The following is an 18228-nucleotide window of genomic DNA, read 5'->3' as shown; positions in this document are numbered from 1 at the left end:
GGGTTCTCCTAAAGAAGATACAGATATTTATTATTTAGGGGTAAGACAAAGTTTTGTTTTTTTAAGAGAGGACCTTAGTTTTAGCTTTGGAAAATTTATGCATGGCCTTGAAAACTTTATTAATTTATTCATAAAATATTTACAGTGAGCCTACTTAAGGAAACTGTACTAGGACTTACACAGATGGTCACATACTATAAGGGGTTGAGAAATTATTGTCTCTGCTAGTTTCTGGTGCAATAAAGCACATGTATGCTTTTAGTGACCAAAAAGATACCAGATCTCAATTTCCTATTGGGCCCATAGTTCTTTCCCTGGTCCCTGGATGGGTAACCCTCCATTATGTGTTCTCAATGATACATATGAAAAATGTATACATTCATATTTGTGCCTCTAAATCCATAGGTGGTAGATAAAGTAGGTGGTACCTAATATCCCCATTTTACAGATGAAAAAATATATATCAAAGACCCAGTCATTTAAATCAATAACTGAACTGCTATGACCCAGGGCCTATTTGCTTTAGTTTCCCTGTCTCTACTCCTAGTTAAATAACAGAAATGATATGAGAAAAGAACCACCTAGACGGTAAAGGACTAAGATGACTTTCTAGTACTTTAGCAAGCAAAATTTTAAATGTATAAAGAGGATGGCCTACTGCTCTAGTAAAATGCTCCCTCCTCCAAACAAATGATAAATTTGGAGGAGAAACTTTTTCTCTTCAAATAAAAATGTGCTGCTCTTTGATCCCATGATGTCATTTCAAGGAATGTGTCGTAACTGATGTATTTAGAAAAGCATGCAAATGTTTACGTATAAGGATATTTATGACTACATTATCTGTAATAGAAAAAAAAATCTAGGAAAGCCCTAAATATCCCATCAATAGGAAAGCAGTATAGCATAGTGGTTAAGAATCACCTGGATTCAAATCCCATCTCCACGATTTACTATGTGATTGTGGACAAATTATCTCACTGTGCTGTTATTTTACCCATCTGTAAAGTGAAGCTAGTAACAAAATTTACTCCACTGGGTTGTGACAGTATTTAGAACAGTGCCTAATCCATAGTATATGCTCAATACATTTTAGTTATCATTATTGATAGGGAATTGGGATACATTTTTGTAGAGGCACACGATGGAATACTAGGCAGCTTTTTAAAAAAGACAGCTTTACGCACTACTTAACCAGAAGGCAGTCCGTTGCTGACTCATTCTCCCTCCCTCCCTCCAATGCCCCCAAAAATGTGTAGCTAGAGAGGGGCTAAATTTGGTGCATATATGTTGAAGAACAGAGAGTAAATTTTGGGGGGCTCTGGTGGAAAAGAGTAAATTTCGAGGGTTTGCGGGGGAAGGAAGGTGAGAGGCTTTGGGGCAACATGGAGGGTGAGGAGAGAAAAGACCAGCCAACTTTTCTTTTTTTTAAAGCAAAGAAAACTTATGTTTATTAAAATGTTTGTTAGGTGACACACACTTTGCTGCCAATTTGACATGAGTAAATAATTCCATTTAGTCCTCAGAGTAACCCTAAGGGGTGGGTGTTCTTGCTGGTTGACCACAAAATCATAGAGGTGAAGTGGGTTGGTTAAGTCACACATGGGGCTTGACCAGGATCTGTGAAACTCCAAACCTGTATTAGTTCATGACTTCGAGATATTTTTCTCAATTCTATGCTCTTCACTTAAATGTCCTCTCTAGGTGAGGAGGCACATCCATCAGTGCCTCCAAATAAAGCATAAGTTCTTTCATGAAGCAAACCACATTGTCTGGCATCTACAAACCTTTATGGCACCATTTTGTCAGAGCCGCTGTTTTCCCAAAAGGGCATGCTTTCTCAGATCTCTGCGTCCTTTCTTGCTGTGCTCCTTCTGTCCACTTGGCTTACTCCTACTCAACCCACAAGACTCCTCACAGTAAGCACTTCCTCTTGGAAGCCTTCCCTGATAGCTCTTGACACCCTCCCAGTCAGGGCTGTCATGAAGGTGCCTTCTCTGCTGCTCCCAGAGCACCTTGTTCTTGTTCTGTCACAGCACTTGCATATAGATGCAATCATCAGTGACTTGTCTGTCTTTGCCACTGATGACCAGGTCTATCTTCAGCACCTGTACAGTCCTCAACCCATGATAGTTGCTCAATTAACATACAGGAACTGGGGATGGATATTATCCCTAGTTATCACTCTTCTTGAGCTTTTTTTTTTTTTTTTTGAAGTATAGTTGATTTACAATATTGGGTTAGTTTCAGGTGTACAACAAAGTGATTTGGTTATACATATATATTATGTATATATCTATATTTTTTATTCTTTTCCATTATAGTTTATTACAAGATATTGAATATAGTTCCCTGTGCTATACAGTAAGTCTTTGCTGTTTATCTGTTGTATATATGGTAGTGTGCATCTGTTAATCCCCTACTCCCAATTTATCCGTTCCCTCCCCACTCCCCTTTGGTAACTATAAGTTTGTTTTCTTTGTCTGAGTCTGTTTCTGTTTTGTAAATAAGTTCATTTGTACTATTTTTTAGATTCTACGTATCAGTGATATCATATATTTGTCTTTCTCTGTCTCACTTACTTCACTTAGTATGATAATCTCTAGGTCCATCCATGTTGCTGCAAATGACCAGCTAACACTTTTGATGTATTAGTTTGGTGGGTGGGTTCAGGGGAGAAAAGGGACCCGGGAAAGAATTATGGGCCCCACAGGAAACTAAGATCTGGTGGTCTTTTTGGTCATTAAATGCATACATATGTTCTACTGCAACAAGAACTCTAGCAGAGACAATAATTTCTCAACCGTTTATTGTGTGGTAAGCATGCTAAGTCAGAAGTGAGTCAACCCTGCTCCCTGGGAGGGAGGTGCTTGCCAGGGAAAAGGAATGACTTCCTGGGCTGCAGGGCCGAGTTAGGAAAATTCCTTGCCCAGCGCCCTAATCAGTATCTTGGTGCCTGGGAAAAATTAACTTATTCCCAGGGGTGAGCAGTTGACTCGCTCCACTCAAGCTTGAGGATTAGGCATTATAATTCGAGTTAACATCACAATGTTCAAATTTAAAAACTGAGCAGGCACAGTCCTTGCCTAGTAGCCTTAGTTGTAAAGCTATTAAAGATAATAGCAGGTTGGTGTATTAGGAGCATAGAAGCTCCTAATAATCTCTTTGGTAGTTTGCCTAGCAGAAATGTCTCTGCCCCCTTTTAGGGTGGTTTTTGTTTTCCTTCTGAAAACTGCTTTTCTTGCACAGGGACTTAATGAATTAACCCACAAAACATGAAATGGAAGAACCAATTCCAATCAAAAAGATCTTAGTGGAATAAGATGTGGACTCTCAAAGAACCAAACAAGTTATTTAAAAAGATTAGGTATCTCTTTTCTGGCAATCAATAGATTTATACAGGGTACCACACTTTCCTGAAACCACTCCCTTACAAAATATTTATCCTAATATTCCAGTTTTGGATGAGAATCATTCTGGTTTAACCAAAGGGCAATATATTTTGTATGCTGAGTCACAATGAAGGAAAGGTACAGATTACATGAGATGACAATGACAAATGTGAACCTGTAGAAAATGAGCCTCATATATGACTGGGAACAACGTGAGAGGAAAGCATTAGGTAAGAACATTAGAGACAAACCACTAGAGATATAAAGAGTGAAAGGAGTGAGGAGCAAATCCCACCTCTTATGGAACAAAAGGTTTTAAGAGAGATGGACACATGCATTTGACTGGAAAGTGAAGGGTAAACAAGGGGAGGGCACCGGTCACAGAGTAAAGACGTACACAAGTTACTGAGGAACAACCCCAAATTCCCAAGGGAATGCTGCTGCCCCTCACTCCTCGTTCCCTCTGGGTTTGCAGATACAAAACAAGCTCCATCCCATGAAGGGGTGCAGCTGTTTAGTTCCGGCTGCTAAGCAAACCATAAATTTCCACTTTATGCTTTATGGGAATTGTAGTTTGGGGTTTGAGGAGCTATCTGAAGGCTCTATTATGATTTAACTTTATCCACATAACAACACATCTCAGATAAAGACCAGGTTACTTTCAGTCTTAAAAGAAAAAAAGCAGAAAGAGGCAAAAAAAATTTTGGCCTTTATTTTTCTTGGCAGGGGAAATTGAGATTAATGAAATTTAGTCATGCTTTACTGCTCCTTTTAGATTTCCAACGTTATCCCAGGGCTCTCCAGCAGCAAAGTAGATGCTTCTGTTCTAGAACAATGGGACAAGGTCACCCTAACCCTAGGAACATAAGGAAAATCCCCAAGTCTTGGAAGAGTTTAAAGACCTCAACAGACTCAGTTCCTGTCCTAGTTTGCCCATGACTTGCCACCTTTTTTTAATTCAGAAAATAATTTACATTAATAACATACAGTACATTGTCTGGCAGGGGGTTTGCTTAACCTGCTGAAGAATATAGTAAATCCTGTGAAGTGGAAATGGAATAGAAGATACTGAAAAAGTACACTTTGGGTTCCACTACTGTACTCAAACTGTGATACTAAATATATTACTTGAGGAACATTACTCCATTTGGCCTAGTACTTACCCAATCTGTAGTAACCCAGGCTGGACAATCTGTAGGCAACCTAACAAAGGCTCATTTCCTCCTCTAAATAGCCTTAATCCCCCCAAAAGCATTTCAGTTATAGGTGCCAAGGTTCTTGAGTTATATTTGAAAGCTTAAAGAATTAGAGCCAAAGAGAAGGGCCTTAACTCTATCCTATATATGAGGGGACTTACCAACTCTATACTGGATACAACAGCAGTCGAGTTGCGGTAAGTAATGAGAAAATAGCTATAGATTAATTGGTATATTATAGAAACTTCACTTCATAGTTTATTATAGTCATTTTTTCCCGTGTATCTCCCTCTTCATTACTGCAGTACGTATCACAGGGCTGATGGCAGGAACTAATTGTCCTCCAATATCTATTCTCCCTTTGTGGTGGTTTTAATTATTTGACCCTCCTCCCATCAAGAAGTGGGATGTATGCTTCCTCCCCTTGAATCTGGGTGGGCTCTGAGACTGGCTTGACCAATAAAGTACAGTGAAGTGATACTATATAACTTCTGAGGTTGTCCTAAGAAGACTTGCAGCTTCCTCCTTGGTCTCTAGGAACGCTCTTGCTCTTGGCGCCCTGAACCAACCTGTGAGTACAACTGTCCTGAGACTGCCATGCTGAATAGGCCACAGGTAGATGCTCTGTAAGACAATGCCATCTGAACCTGTCCTTCCACCATTCCCGCCCAGGAGCCAAACATGTAAGTGAAGATGCCATCTGGGGACTGAAGGTCCTCCAGCCACAGCTGCTCCAGTCCCCAGCTATTTGAGTCATCCCCAAATACTTAGTCATCCAGCTGTGACTCCATCTCCCTGTGCCCTTTCTATATTTTGCTTCTATATAGAAGCAATATATTCTTATTGTAAAAGCCTTCAAATGATAGAGACATACAATCCTTTTCTTTATGCTATTCCTCAGACCAGTTGAACTACCTAGAGGTAAACACAATTAAGTTTTTTTTTGCATCTGCTGAGATTCTTTTCATATATGAGATACTTTTCATCCCCAAATACTCTAGTCATCCAGCCGTGACTCCATCTCCCTGTGCCCTTTCTAAATTTTGGATCCACGGAATCACATGAGCATAATAAAATGGTTGTTGTTTTACACCACTAAGTTTTGAGGTGGTTTGTTACATAGCAAAAGATCAACTAGAACACCTCTTAGAATTTCTGTTTTAGTTGAGTAGATGGCTGTCCAGCTGGAGGCTGCATTTCCCAGCATCCTCTCATGCAGGTGAGTGTGGCTGTAAGTCTTGCCTATGGTATGTGAATGGAAGTGATGCAATTTCCAAGTCATGTCAATAAAACATCAGTGCTTGTCCTCCACTTCTTCTCCCTCACTCTTCATGTTGGCTGACACATAGTGATAATTGGAGCAGCTACGTAGGATCCATAGATATTCTAGATGGCTGTCACGGTTTGGATTCCCCAGGTAGCACACTCTGAGCAGAATTCAATGTGCAAAATATTTATTAAGGAGTTCCATGGGGGTCAACACCTGTAAGGGAGGGGAAGAAGGCAGGAGTGGGCAGAGGGAAAAGTTGAGCTGCAATGCAGGTCCAATGACAGCCTCAGCCAGCCCCACAGAACGCTTGAGAGCTAAACAGCCTTCGAGAAGTGTCCTCCATTGGGTCTAGATGGCCAGGCCTTTATATTCCCACGAGTCAGTCATTGGATGTGGGTACCCTGGTATATGCCTTTGCCTGGTTGTAATCATAGTGTATTATCTATTACTGCATAACAAAATAACCCAAAATTTTGTGGTTAAAAACAACAAGTACGTATTAGCTCACAATTTGTTAGGAATCCAGAAATGTATGGGGTTGCAATTAGGCTGTTGGCTGGGGCTACAGTCACCTCCACTCAATTGGCGGCCAGGATTCAGCTCACTGATATGGTTACTGGAAGGCCTCTTCCTTACCACATGAGGCCTCTCCATAGGCTGCCTAAGTATCCTCACAACATGGCAGGCAGTGATCTGAGAGGGAGAGAATCAGAGAGCCCAAGACAGAAACCACAGACTGTTTAAAACTTCATCTCAGCAGAGACATCCCTATTCATTAGAAGTGAATCAGGAAGTCCAGCCCACACGCAAGGAGCGAAGATGACAAAAGGGTGTGAATCCCAGGAGGCAGGGATCATTGGGGCCATGTTAGAGGCTGCCAACCACATGTAGTACACATACAATTTTGCATCCTGCTATTTTTAGTTTTCATCAACTTAAATGTTTTGTTTTGCTATTTTTCATTTAAGCAATGTTTTTAAAAATTATAGAAGCGATATATTCTTATTGTAAAAGCCTTCAAATGCTCAAATGATAGAGGTGTACAATCCTTTTCTTTATGCTATTCCTCAGACTAGTTGAACTACCTAGAGGTAAACACAATTAAGTTTTTTTTTGCATCTGCTGAGATACTTTTCATATATGTATTTCTCTTTGTAGTCCTAATACTTAATATTGTACTTCACACACAGCGGATACTCTGCAAATCTTTAATAAATGTTGGAGCTGAATTTAAGGCTTTGAGATGTCAATGAACCAGGCGTCGGAAGGGCTGGTTCAAATCACAGGATCTGTCCCTAATTTACTCCTTATTCTCTTTGACCTCCATTTCCATAATTACCAAAGGTACGTGTAATACTAGATTTTTTTCTACAGTCCTTTTCAGATCCAAAATTATATGCATCTAAGAAGGAAATTAGGGACTTCCCTGGTGGTCCAGTGGTTAAGACTCCGCGCTTCCACTGTAGGGGGCATGGGTTCCATCCCTGGTCTGGGAACTGAGATCCTGCATGCCGTGCAGCATGGCCAAAAAGAAATAAGAAGGAAATTGTTATTCATCTTATGATCTCTTTATATACAAATTCAAATTAAATATTGTAAACTAATTACTAGTCCTAGACTGTACATTTTACCCTATTTTTCAATATCAACATATGCTTTTCAGGGTAAGTTATTTAAAAAATATTAAGATGTCAATGATTTTGAATATCAATCATAGTTTGAATATCAGTCACAGGTAAGTCTTTATAATCTTAAAAAATTTTCAGTAATAAAAACCATAAAACACTTTAAGCAAAAGGGTATTTGGCTCTGAGATCCTTGTTCTCTTACAAGCTAGATCTGAGGTCTAATCAAATTTCTCATTAACATTCTTGTCTCTTGGGCTAAATGAAATAAGCAACATACTGTGCAACTGTTAAGACATTTTAAAATACTGGTTATTAGAAAATTATTTGGGGATTATCAGTTTTATCTTTTTATGAAAGGTGGCCATATATGTATACACACACACTTTTTTGGTTCCGAAATGTCTTTATCAAGGTTCATTTTTTTCACGTGTACTTGTTCCCAAAAGTTGGGTCAATCACAAACCTAAGGTCTAGCTATGCTCAGGTAGGATTAACCTTACAAAATGTCTAAAAAATTGTCATACTCACGCGTGTCATTTATTTCTGCTTGAACTATTCCCCAGCCACACTGGGCCTTTGGTAACAGGGGTTTGTAATCACTTTGCTAGTGACATTTTAACAGTGGTCATGAATGACATTGTTAACATTAAAAAAAAAACCACCTCTTACCACTGCTTTTGTTGCTAAGCTGCTTTAGTTCCTCTCCCCGTGGGAGCTTGAATCGTGGTGGGGTAATTTGTTTCAGCAACAATAAAGCTGACAGTTTATATTAGCTAAAGGTTCATGTTGGCATAAGAATTCACCTGTCCCCTTTTATGCACATCAATAGCTCTTACCCTCCTTCAGTACCCTTTCTATCACCAGCATATAGTTTTCCCTCTTCTGATTGCACTGCCTTTTGTTTTTGCTTTCAGAAGTAGTCTCTTTTAAGGGTTAGAATCCAACAGACTCAGTAAATCTTACTGTGACTAGTAAAAATTCCATCAAAATATGCAGAGCTCTGCATAATAAGTTAATCTTCACAACGCTGGTGGACAGTTTGTAGTAGCAGTATTCTGTTACTTGGGTTGACCTTGGACAAGTCATTTAATTCTCGAGTCTTAGGAAAGAAATCCATTTCTTTAGGAAAACAGCAGCTAGAGGTTATATTAGGCATGACTTTCCCTCACAATCAATGGAATTGAGTTTTTTACTCAATTCACTTAGAAGGGGGACTTCAAGGGCTCCCATGGATGGTTAGTTGCAACCTCCTGAAACATGCAGCAAAGTTCTGAATACACATTTTCCTATAATGATGGTTCTCAGTCCCTAAGCACATTGAGCATTCACTCTGTGTCAGGAAATAGGCCAAGAAAGTTTTAGAGGCTTTCTGACTTGCTCCTCATAACAACCCTATAAGGTTGGAAGTAGGTACAATTATTAGAACATTTATCCTCATTTTACAGATGAAGAAATAGTTAAATTTTTCCAAGTAATATTTCCAAAGTTGAACAAGATCTGTCTGACCTGGCAAGAAACAGTGTTTTAACAACTCAGCACCAAACAATAATAAATTATTGTATACTGAGTATTGTTAATAAGGTACAATACTTTTTATTGATGTATTCATTATACTACAATTCACAATAAATTTGGGGGGTACTCTGTATGAAGTTTAGGCTTTAAAATTTTTCCTGTATATCTATTCAATTCTTATAGTGGTCCACAAGGTTTTTTGAGGCAAAATGGGACAGTAAAAAATATCTCTAATTAAACATTCTTGCCTTTAGTCTTTAACTGGGTAACAATGGGCGAGTTATTTGATATTTCTTGGGTCTTAATACCGATTGTTAGCAGGGTTTTGTGAAAATTAGACACAATGTACTTAAAGCTTTAATGGCACATATTAGAATGTCTTTTCTAAATGGTATTATTTATTATTCCAGGGTCTTTCCAGACTGCCGTCTTCACCTAAAAGGACTTGGCCTTGATCCTCTGTAGATTTCTCATGTTGACTCCCTCGTTGCTTAGAATCAGAATTCCATCAGCTGTTATTCTTCTCATCTATATGTATTTTTCTTCTATCTGGCTCTCTTCTTCAGAAAGTTTTGCAACCATCATCAATGTTTATGGTCACAATAACCTTAATATTTAGCATTAAGTGACTAATAGGTGCCCATGGGACAGACTTTCATGTTTACTTTATGTAAAAACCAACAAATTTTATTGAGTACTACTTAGCCCAAACAAGGTATTCTTTACAGAATTCCAAGTTCAACACATGCTGCCTAGATGGCAGTCCTAGGATCCTGGACCATCTTAGTTATATATCACCTTTTCTCCATTTGAATGCAATATTCCCTCACCAAGAATCCTATGAAATCTACACTCATTCATTGAAGAGTACTGTGCAAAACACAAAACTGAAAGTGTTTGCCCCCTTGAGGTCAGCAACAGTGCTAAGGGATAAAGAAGGAAGAGAGAGATAAGAAGTTTGTATTAAATTCAAAGACTTTCAGCAAGAATTTATACAATTTCAGGCAACTGAGAATTTTAAGCAAAGTACTTTAAGCGAAGTATACAACTTCATGACTGAAGTGAATAAAATAATTCTGAAAAAACTGTTAACAGGCGACAAATTTTGCACAATTTTTGAAGATAAAGTACTGGTGACATACTATAGTCTAAAATTTTTATCCTCTGTTATATCAGTAAAATCGCAACCTATAGTTGGGCTAAGTCTTTGATGAAAGCAAAAAGGAATAAGGATTACAAAACAAAGGATTCTGAACATAGATTTTGAAAACAAATTAATATAGCATTAGATTATCTCCTAGATTAATTGGAAATTTTTAACTTTTTTTGACAATTGAAAATTATGAGAGCTGTTAGTTTTGTCTTTTATTACTGGAATAATTTAGTTGACTTAATACTACAGATGGTGTTAATATAATAAATATGGAACATCAATGAGGACCTAAATTATATCTCTTGAAACCTCCCTCATTCCAAGGGTGTATGTGTGTGCAATCTATTAGACAAAGAAAAATATCCCATAAATCACCATGACATTATATAAACAGATTCAAGAGAAAACAGAGAAATGTGTTATCCATTAAGCTTCTCAATACTGATTCTTAGACGTAACAACCTATGGAATCTGTACTAATGGGAGGAAATTATGTGCAGCAGTTAAGAACAATGGGCTTTGAAGTCAGAGAACCAGGCTTGATTCTATGACTTTTTTGCTGTGGCCTTGGGCAAGCTACCCAATATCCCTGGGCTTTCGTTTCTTCACCTGTAAAATGAGATAATACTGTCTGACAGGGATGTAAAAGGACAAAACAAGATAATGTATGTAAAACCAGAGTGCTTAGTACGTAGAAAATCCTAAATAATCATTAGCCATCATTATTATGATTATTATTAGCGCTGTCCAAGATACACATCTGATGTATGATTATATTATATATATTTTCTATTTACCCAGCTTCACAGAATACTTAAATCTTTTCTTTAGCACTAGAAAAAAATAGGTCCTAATGGAAGCTATTATTTCATCCATTTTACAAACATAAGTGATCAATGAAGATAAACAAAAATTCATATTTTAAGGATTTTCTTTTTTATGTCACAAAGATTATTAGTGCTTTTACATGAAAGGCCATCTATACATGTTTATTAAACTATTTAACGTATACACACAATACATAAATGTTTGGAAACCTCAAAGTTCTTTGATAATTGCAATATCACTTTCAAATAAAGCATGGTAGAACCTTAAATATTACATCATTTAGATTATTTTTTAGAGAGATACACCTCTAAGAGATCATGCCAACGTAACTGTCCTTTAACTAACTGGGTGCTAGTAGATGTTTCAGCATATGGTTGGTTCCTCTACTGCATGGGCACCCTCTGTGACAGCTTTGACACATTTAGCCATTGTCTGTGAGGCTCTGCTAATTGAATCTGAAAGATATCAAGAAAATGTGCGTTTTGATAATACAACTTCAAAAGAAGCACACAGTAAAACTTTCCTGTTGCACATATTCAGGAACAACAACAACAAAAAAGACTGGAAGAGTCTATGTAACTATACGTAAACATTGTAAAATCAATAAGTTCAGAAGATAAGCCCCTTAATAGCTAAATGCTTTTAATAAGTACTCCTAGGAATGATTAAATAATTATATACAGCCATACAAAGGGCCAGTATGCAACCATTAAAAATGTTATAGAAAAGTATTAAAGACAGGAAAAGAATGTGCAATATACCATTATTGAAAAAAGGTTACAGAACAGTATAATAAAATCCATGAATTCACTTTATAGGTGAATTTTATGTATGTGAATATTTCAATAAAGCTGTCCAAACCCTCTCTCCCAGAGTAAATAAGTAATCTCATTTTTAGTTTAAATAAATTAATATATGTGTATATCCCTGGATGACTGGCCAAAATGTTAAACATAGTTATTTCTGGGTAGTGGGATCATAGTGATTTTTCCTTGCTCTTGTGGGCTTAGGTATGTATTCTACAATGAACATAACTTTTATAATACAACTGAAAAAAACCTATTAAAAATAATCTTAGGGTTTCCCTGGTGGCGCAGTGGTTAAGAATCCGCCTGCCAATGCAGGGGACACGGGTTCGAGCCCTGGTCCGGGAAGATCCCACATGCCGCGGAACAACTAAGCCCATGTGCCACAACTACTGAGCCTGTGCTCTAGAGCCCACGAGCTGCAAATACTGAGCCCGCGTGACACAACTGCTGAAGCCTGTGCGCCTAGAGTCCATGCTTTGCAACAAGAAGCCCGCACACCTCAAAGAAGAGTAGCCCCTGCTCGCCGAAACTAGAGGAAGCCTGCATGCAGCAACAAAGACCCAATACAGTCAAAATAAATAAATAAAAATAAATTAAAAAAAAAAAATCTTAGATACAAACTGCACCAAGAACTTGAAAAATATACTCCTATCTGCTTTTAGACAGAAAATTATTTTAAATTGTCTATCAACTACCTCATAACCTAGATGTTATATCAAGTGTTGTAAAATCTGTAGTAAACAAGTTTGTTAGTCTGCATTCCTTAAGCACATTCTTAACAATTTACATCAGAAGCACCATTTAGCATGTTTCACATTTTAGTGTTTTGATTCTTCTACTGTAAGTCTCAGAAAAACCTTCACAGATGTTTGTCACTTAGAAAATTCTCCCTAAATTGCTACACAGTAATTCTTCATACAGTAGTAAAATTTTATATTTAAAATCTGTTAATTCTTGGATTTTCAAACTCTACTTACATTTCAGAAAGAAAAGAAATTAGAGTAAAATCTGAAAATATAAAGTTACATTAGTTCTGATATTTGAAAAATCTTCTGAGATTAAAAACATCAAATACTACCACTAGCACGTTGGAATCATAATGCTAAATTAGGTGATTTTACTCCTTTCTACCTTTCATGTTGGGCAGTCATGCTGACAGCTGCGTACCTGTCATGTAGAAGTCTCTTATCGTTAGCTGAGGTGGAACAAGTGGATCAGCAAGAAGCTGCTGGTTCACTAGCTGCAAAAAAAGAGTAAGAGATCAATAATAATAGTATTGAAAATCAGTACTGTTACACCAGAGGATACATTATTATGAAAACTGCATATAGGCGTGTTTTTACCTTGGAAAGCTCATTTGCTTGCTGGAAATAATTAGCTCCTTCGACATCATCATATCGAACAAGATTAGGAGAGACTTCTTCCAATCTGTTCCTTACTTGATCCAGAGTATCATATGGAAGAGTCATACCTGCAATCTGTAACATAACAGGTTCCAAAAATTGACATAAAGCATTAATACTTAAAAATTTCAAATAATACATCATTGCAACTATGGTAAAATAATGCAGTACTACTATGAAAAATATATTGGTGTCCATTTGTATGTATATTAAGCAGGTGGTTAAGTGGGGAATACTACTGTCAATAATTCTTCTAATTCGTAAACAGCTGTCAATACATTAGTAATTTGTTTTTAGAAAATACACCGATTATGAAATAAAGAAATGCTTTGCTAAATTTGAATGCTTTGGCTAACCTGCTATTGCTCATATATAAAGTTGACAGACAACTGTATATTATTATTTTAAATCTCATGATGCTTCTTTTTATGGTCAAAGAGTTAAAAAGACAAGTCAAAAGTAAAAACACCTATTTCAAATCCCCATGGTTTTTTTTTTTTTCGGCCACGCCACGTGGCCTGTGGGATCGTAGTTCCCCCACCAGGGATCAAACCCGCGCCCTCTGCAGTGAAAGTGTGGCGTCCTAACCACTGGACCGCCAGGGAATTCCCCAAATCCCCGTTTTCTGAACACATTTTTCCTACAGAGATTATTCAAATCATCTCTGCATTTCAGACGTGCATCTTCCTTGACTTCGAAAATCACTCTGACAAGCTAACATGTCAAACATTCCATTAGCAGCATCACTAAGGACAAATACCTCAGAAAGCGCTCTTATAATTTTCCAGTCTTCTCTTGCCAAGCCAGGAGGTGTCACTGCTACTTTAGTCTGCTGAGCTCGGCCCTCAGTATTGACATAAGTAGCAGACTTCTCTGTGTAAGCAGCACCGGGGAGAATAACATCCGCTATAGGAGCTCCAACATCACCATGATGTCCTGAGAAAAGATGGAAAATGGCAAACAACATTTTAGCACAAAGCTGATTAGGTATTATACATGAACACAGGATATACCCTTTTAAAATTACATTTTTATAATTATAAGTGTTTTGAAAATTAAAACAATATAGTATTGAAGTATTTGGAATAAAAATTAAAGCCCACTTTGCCCACAGTTAAACTCCCTTCCCAAAGAAAACTACTGTGAAAGCATTTGGTATGTGTCTTCCCAGATTAATTTTTGCAAATACACAAATACGTATAACAGCATAAACACACATATTATGGGCAACTAGGTGTATCATTTTTCTTGATCATTACAAAGTGGAAACGCTCAGATGTATGTTAGTGAAATTTGGTAAAGTAAACTGAAATGGTGGAGGAACAAAAAGTGTCAGGAGTATGACATACAGGAGTACGATTAAGAGCATAAACAGAAGATTACAGAAAATAGTATGCTGAAAGACTATCACTCATTAAAAGTTTAACAGAAGTGTTGGAAGAAAAAAGAAACTTTAGTTAATTGAAAAAGTTATAGAACAATATTTAAAGTTTGATTTCATTTATGTACATGTTTGCATATGCATAGAAGTACATATGAACTGTGCATATCTAAACCATCATCAATGATTATCTCTGGATAGAACTAGGACAGGATCTTAGTTTATGCATTTTGGTTTAACTTTATTAAACTAAAGATATGAAATATTACATAATGCTTTTTATGTGGCATGGCAATAAAAAGCCTAGTATAAGTGTATGGTGTTTGTGTTAAATGAAGTGAAAAGTTATATAATACTTTTTTCTATAAAATATCCAGGAATACTCCACTCCATTTATTCCAAAGAAGCTTGATTACATTTGCAATGAGTTAGAGTTCAAGAAAATGAGTCAAACACAAAAAGCCAAAGGAGTGCTTTTAAATATAATTCATTAAGTGTCTTATGACACAGGACTCGTGATTTTCTAACTTTTACAGTTTATATATATAAAAAAGCTTCCCCTTTATTATATAATAACACTAAATATTCTTTGAAAAACTGAATTTAATGTTACATAATATTTCGTAATTTAAATTACTACTACTGGGGGCATTTAGGTTTCTTCTAATTCTTTGTTATTAAAAAACATGAGGTGATAATTCTTTCTTTTTTTTTTTTTTAAATATTTATTTATTTATTTATTTTTGGCTGCTTTGGGTCTTCGTTGCTGCGTGCGGGCTTTCTCTAGTTGGGGCGAGCACAGGCTACTCTTTGTTGCGGTACGCAGGCTTCTCATTGCGGTGGCTTCTCTTGCTGCGGAGCACGGGCTCTAGGTGCACAGGCTTCAGTAGTTGCAGCACACAGGCTCAGCAGTTGTGGCGCACGGGCTTAGCTGCTCCGTGGCATGTGGGATCTTCCCAGCCCAGGGCTCGAACCCATGTCCCCTGCATTGGCAGGCGGATTCTTAACCACTGCGCTACCAGGGAAGTCTGATAATTCTTAATAGCAATAGCAACTACGTAACTAATAAACCTATTTTTTTAATAAACATATTTTTTTAAATATAAAATCTAAAACATTTAAATATCTATAAAAATACATACTAACAAATATTTTTTTAAAATTGGTGTGTAGGGAAATTCTCAAATGGAAAATATTCAATCCACTAAATATATTGCCATACAGTTTCTAATATACACAATGTACTATTCTCTTCTGTTTCTAGTGCCATAGATGCTACTAACCTTGATAAATAATGAAACAATCCTTTGGCAAATCCTGTCGAGTAATACAACCTCCATCTGCCCCCAGGAGAAACAGCACTTTGGGAGGGTTCTTCCGAATTGCTTCCACCCCAGGTTTATAGCCAAGGTCCAAAGCAGCTACTTGGCTTGCAATCCTGTAAAACAATTACGAGCTTTTAGCATACTTGTTGTGTTTTCATTATAAAAATTTAAATGTGATTCTTGAAATGATACCTAGTCTCTTTTCTATTCAATGCTGTCAAAGATCTTCCCTCATCTTTTTTACCCATTTGAAATAGATGTCAAAACCAGAAGCAGCCGTCTTGTACTGTTTTAAGAATGGCAAAAAAGTAAATAAGATGCTTAGGACACTGTTTCTTCATGAAATAATACTTAATGGACTAATTCTGGAAACTTTATGCCAACTGCAATCGTCTTAAGTTGATTTTTATTCAATACAGTAAGACTTGATAAGTCAAGCACAGTCATTAGAGAAAAATTAGATGATTTTGAAAACCAAAAGGGAAAAATTTAAACACCACTCATAAAACTAATTCAGAGAAAACTATAATTAGTACACTGGTGTATGTCCTTATGGAATTTTTTCAATGAACATATATTACTATTACAAGCAGATAATAATCTTTTAAAGAAAAGGTTTCAAAGAACTATACTTTGAACATTTGGGAGTCTTTGGTCTAGTTTGCTATTGTTAATTTTCTTTAAAGAGATAGTAGCCATTTTGAGGACCTACTGTGAATAAGGCTAGTTGGGTTTTACCTATTTGGTAAGGGAGGAGGGCAGGTCAAACGAACTCCCACTAGATGCTGCTGCTCTGTCAAACTCTCTAATGGGACATCAAAAGAATAAAATACTTTGAAAAATTTAACAAAAGAAGTGCAAGATTTGTATAATGAAAATTACAAAACAACTCCAAAGGAAATTAAAGACCATAACAAATGGAAAGACATCCTATGTTCATGGATTGGAAGACTTAATATTGTTAAGATGGCAATACTTCCCAAATTGATCTATAGATTTAATGCAATCCCTATCAAAAAATCACAGCTGAATCCCTTGCAAAAACTGACAAGTTGATCCTAAAATTCACATGGAATGCAAAGGACCAAAAATAACAAAATCTATCTTTTTTTTTTTTTTTTTTTTGGTCACTCTGCATGGCTGGCAGGATCCTAGTTCCCTGACCAGGGACTGAACCTGGGCCCACGTCAGTGAATGTGTGGAGTCCCAACCACTGGACTGCCAGGGAGTTCCCAATCAAATCTATCTTAAAAGTAAACAAAGTTAGAGAACTCACACTTCCCAAGTTCAATTTCAAAACCTAGCTCCCCCTGCCGCCCCACCTACACAATATTTTTTTTTAATGTCTCTCATTCTAAGCCTTGATGTCTCTCAAAGATCTGAGCAGAGACTCACATGCTAACTTATGACAGAGCCCACCTCATCTTGGAAAACAAACTAAGTAACCTAAGTTTGCCTCTGCGAGAATGATCAGTAAACAAAAAAAAAGATTAAAAGATTCTCCAAGAATTAGAAAATATGCTTTACTCTGAAATATACTATAAGAAATAAAGACAAGGGACTTCCCTGGTGGTCTAGTGGCCAAGACTCCGAGCTCCCAATGCAGTGGGCCTGGGTTCGATCCTTCGTCAGGGAACTAGATCCCACATGCCACAACTAAGAGTTCGCATGCTGCAACTAAAGATCCCGCATGCCGCAAGTAGAAGACCCCGCATGCTGCAACTAAAAGACCCCGCATGCCGCAACGAAGATACTGTGTGCTGCAACTAAGACCCAGCACAGCCAAAATAAATAAATAAATAGATAGATAGATAAATAAATATCTAAAAAAAAAAGGAAAGAAAGAAAAGGTTTTAAAATATCTGTTTCATGTTCTCAACAAGCATTAAAAGGTATGTCCTAATAAACTACATTGAATCTTCATGAAAAGGAAAACTTAGGTAAGAATGAAATAAAAAAACAAGGTTAATCAATTAAAAATTACAATGATGTCAGTGCGCTCCATAATGAAAACTCACAAAGGACATAAGAAATTCTACCTAAACTTCGAAAGAAAGTGAGAAAAATTATGAGAGAAAAGATAAGAGAAAAAAGTCTGAAGGGCCAACCAATGCATAACAAATAGAAGCTTCTGCATGAGACCAAATAACAATGTAAAAGTAAACCAACTGGCTTTTTCTGAACTTAAAAGGAAAAACCATATCAAAAATTTCAATTTGAAAATGGAGAGTTCTATGATATTCCCAGGCAAAGGTAATGTCAAATGAATGTCACTCAGTTATATTCTAGTAGAAATTTTTAACATCAAAAATAAGGAATCCAAAGGGTGAG

General features: G+C 36.9%; 1 protein-coding gene across 1 annotated transcript in view; it reads right to left on the bottom strand.

Annotated features, from left to right (window-relative positions):
• Nucleotides 1-11081: 11081 nt before the first annotated feature.
• The window catches only part of NDUFS1 (NADH:ubiquinone oxidoreductase core subunit S1), a 30040-nt gene continuing 22893 nt past the window's right edge, over nt 11082-18228 (bottom strand). The window contains exons 15-19 of the mRNA XM_068544606.1: nt 15856-16010; nt 13952-14127; nt 13132-13266; nt 12956-13028; nt 11082-11434 (exon numbers count right to left, since the gene is read on the bottom strand). Of these exons, the coding sequence (XP_068400707.1) occupies nt 11343-11434; nt 12956-13028; nt 13132-13266; nt 13952-14127; nt 15856-16010 (631 nt within the window). The 3' untranslated portion in view covers nt 11082-11342. The remainder of the gene's footprint in view (nt 11435-12955; nt 13029-13131; nt 13267-13951; nt 14128-15855; nt 16011-18228) is intronic.

This window comes from Eschrichtius robustus, chromosome 5 (genome assembly GCF_028021215.1).
Source record: "Eschrichtius robustus isolate mEscRob2 chromosome 5, mEscRob2.pri, whole genome shotgun sequence".
Taxonomy (NCBI): Eukaryota; Metazoa; Chordata; class Mammalia; order Artiodactyla; family Eschrichtiidae; genus Eschrichtius; species Eschrichtius robustus.
The sequence above is the reverse complement of the archived record's forward strand: the minus strand, read 5'-3'. Positions and strand labels throughout refer to the sequence as shown.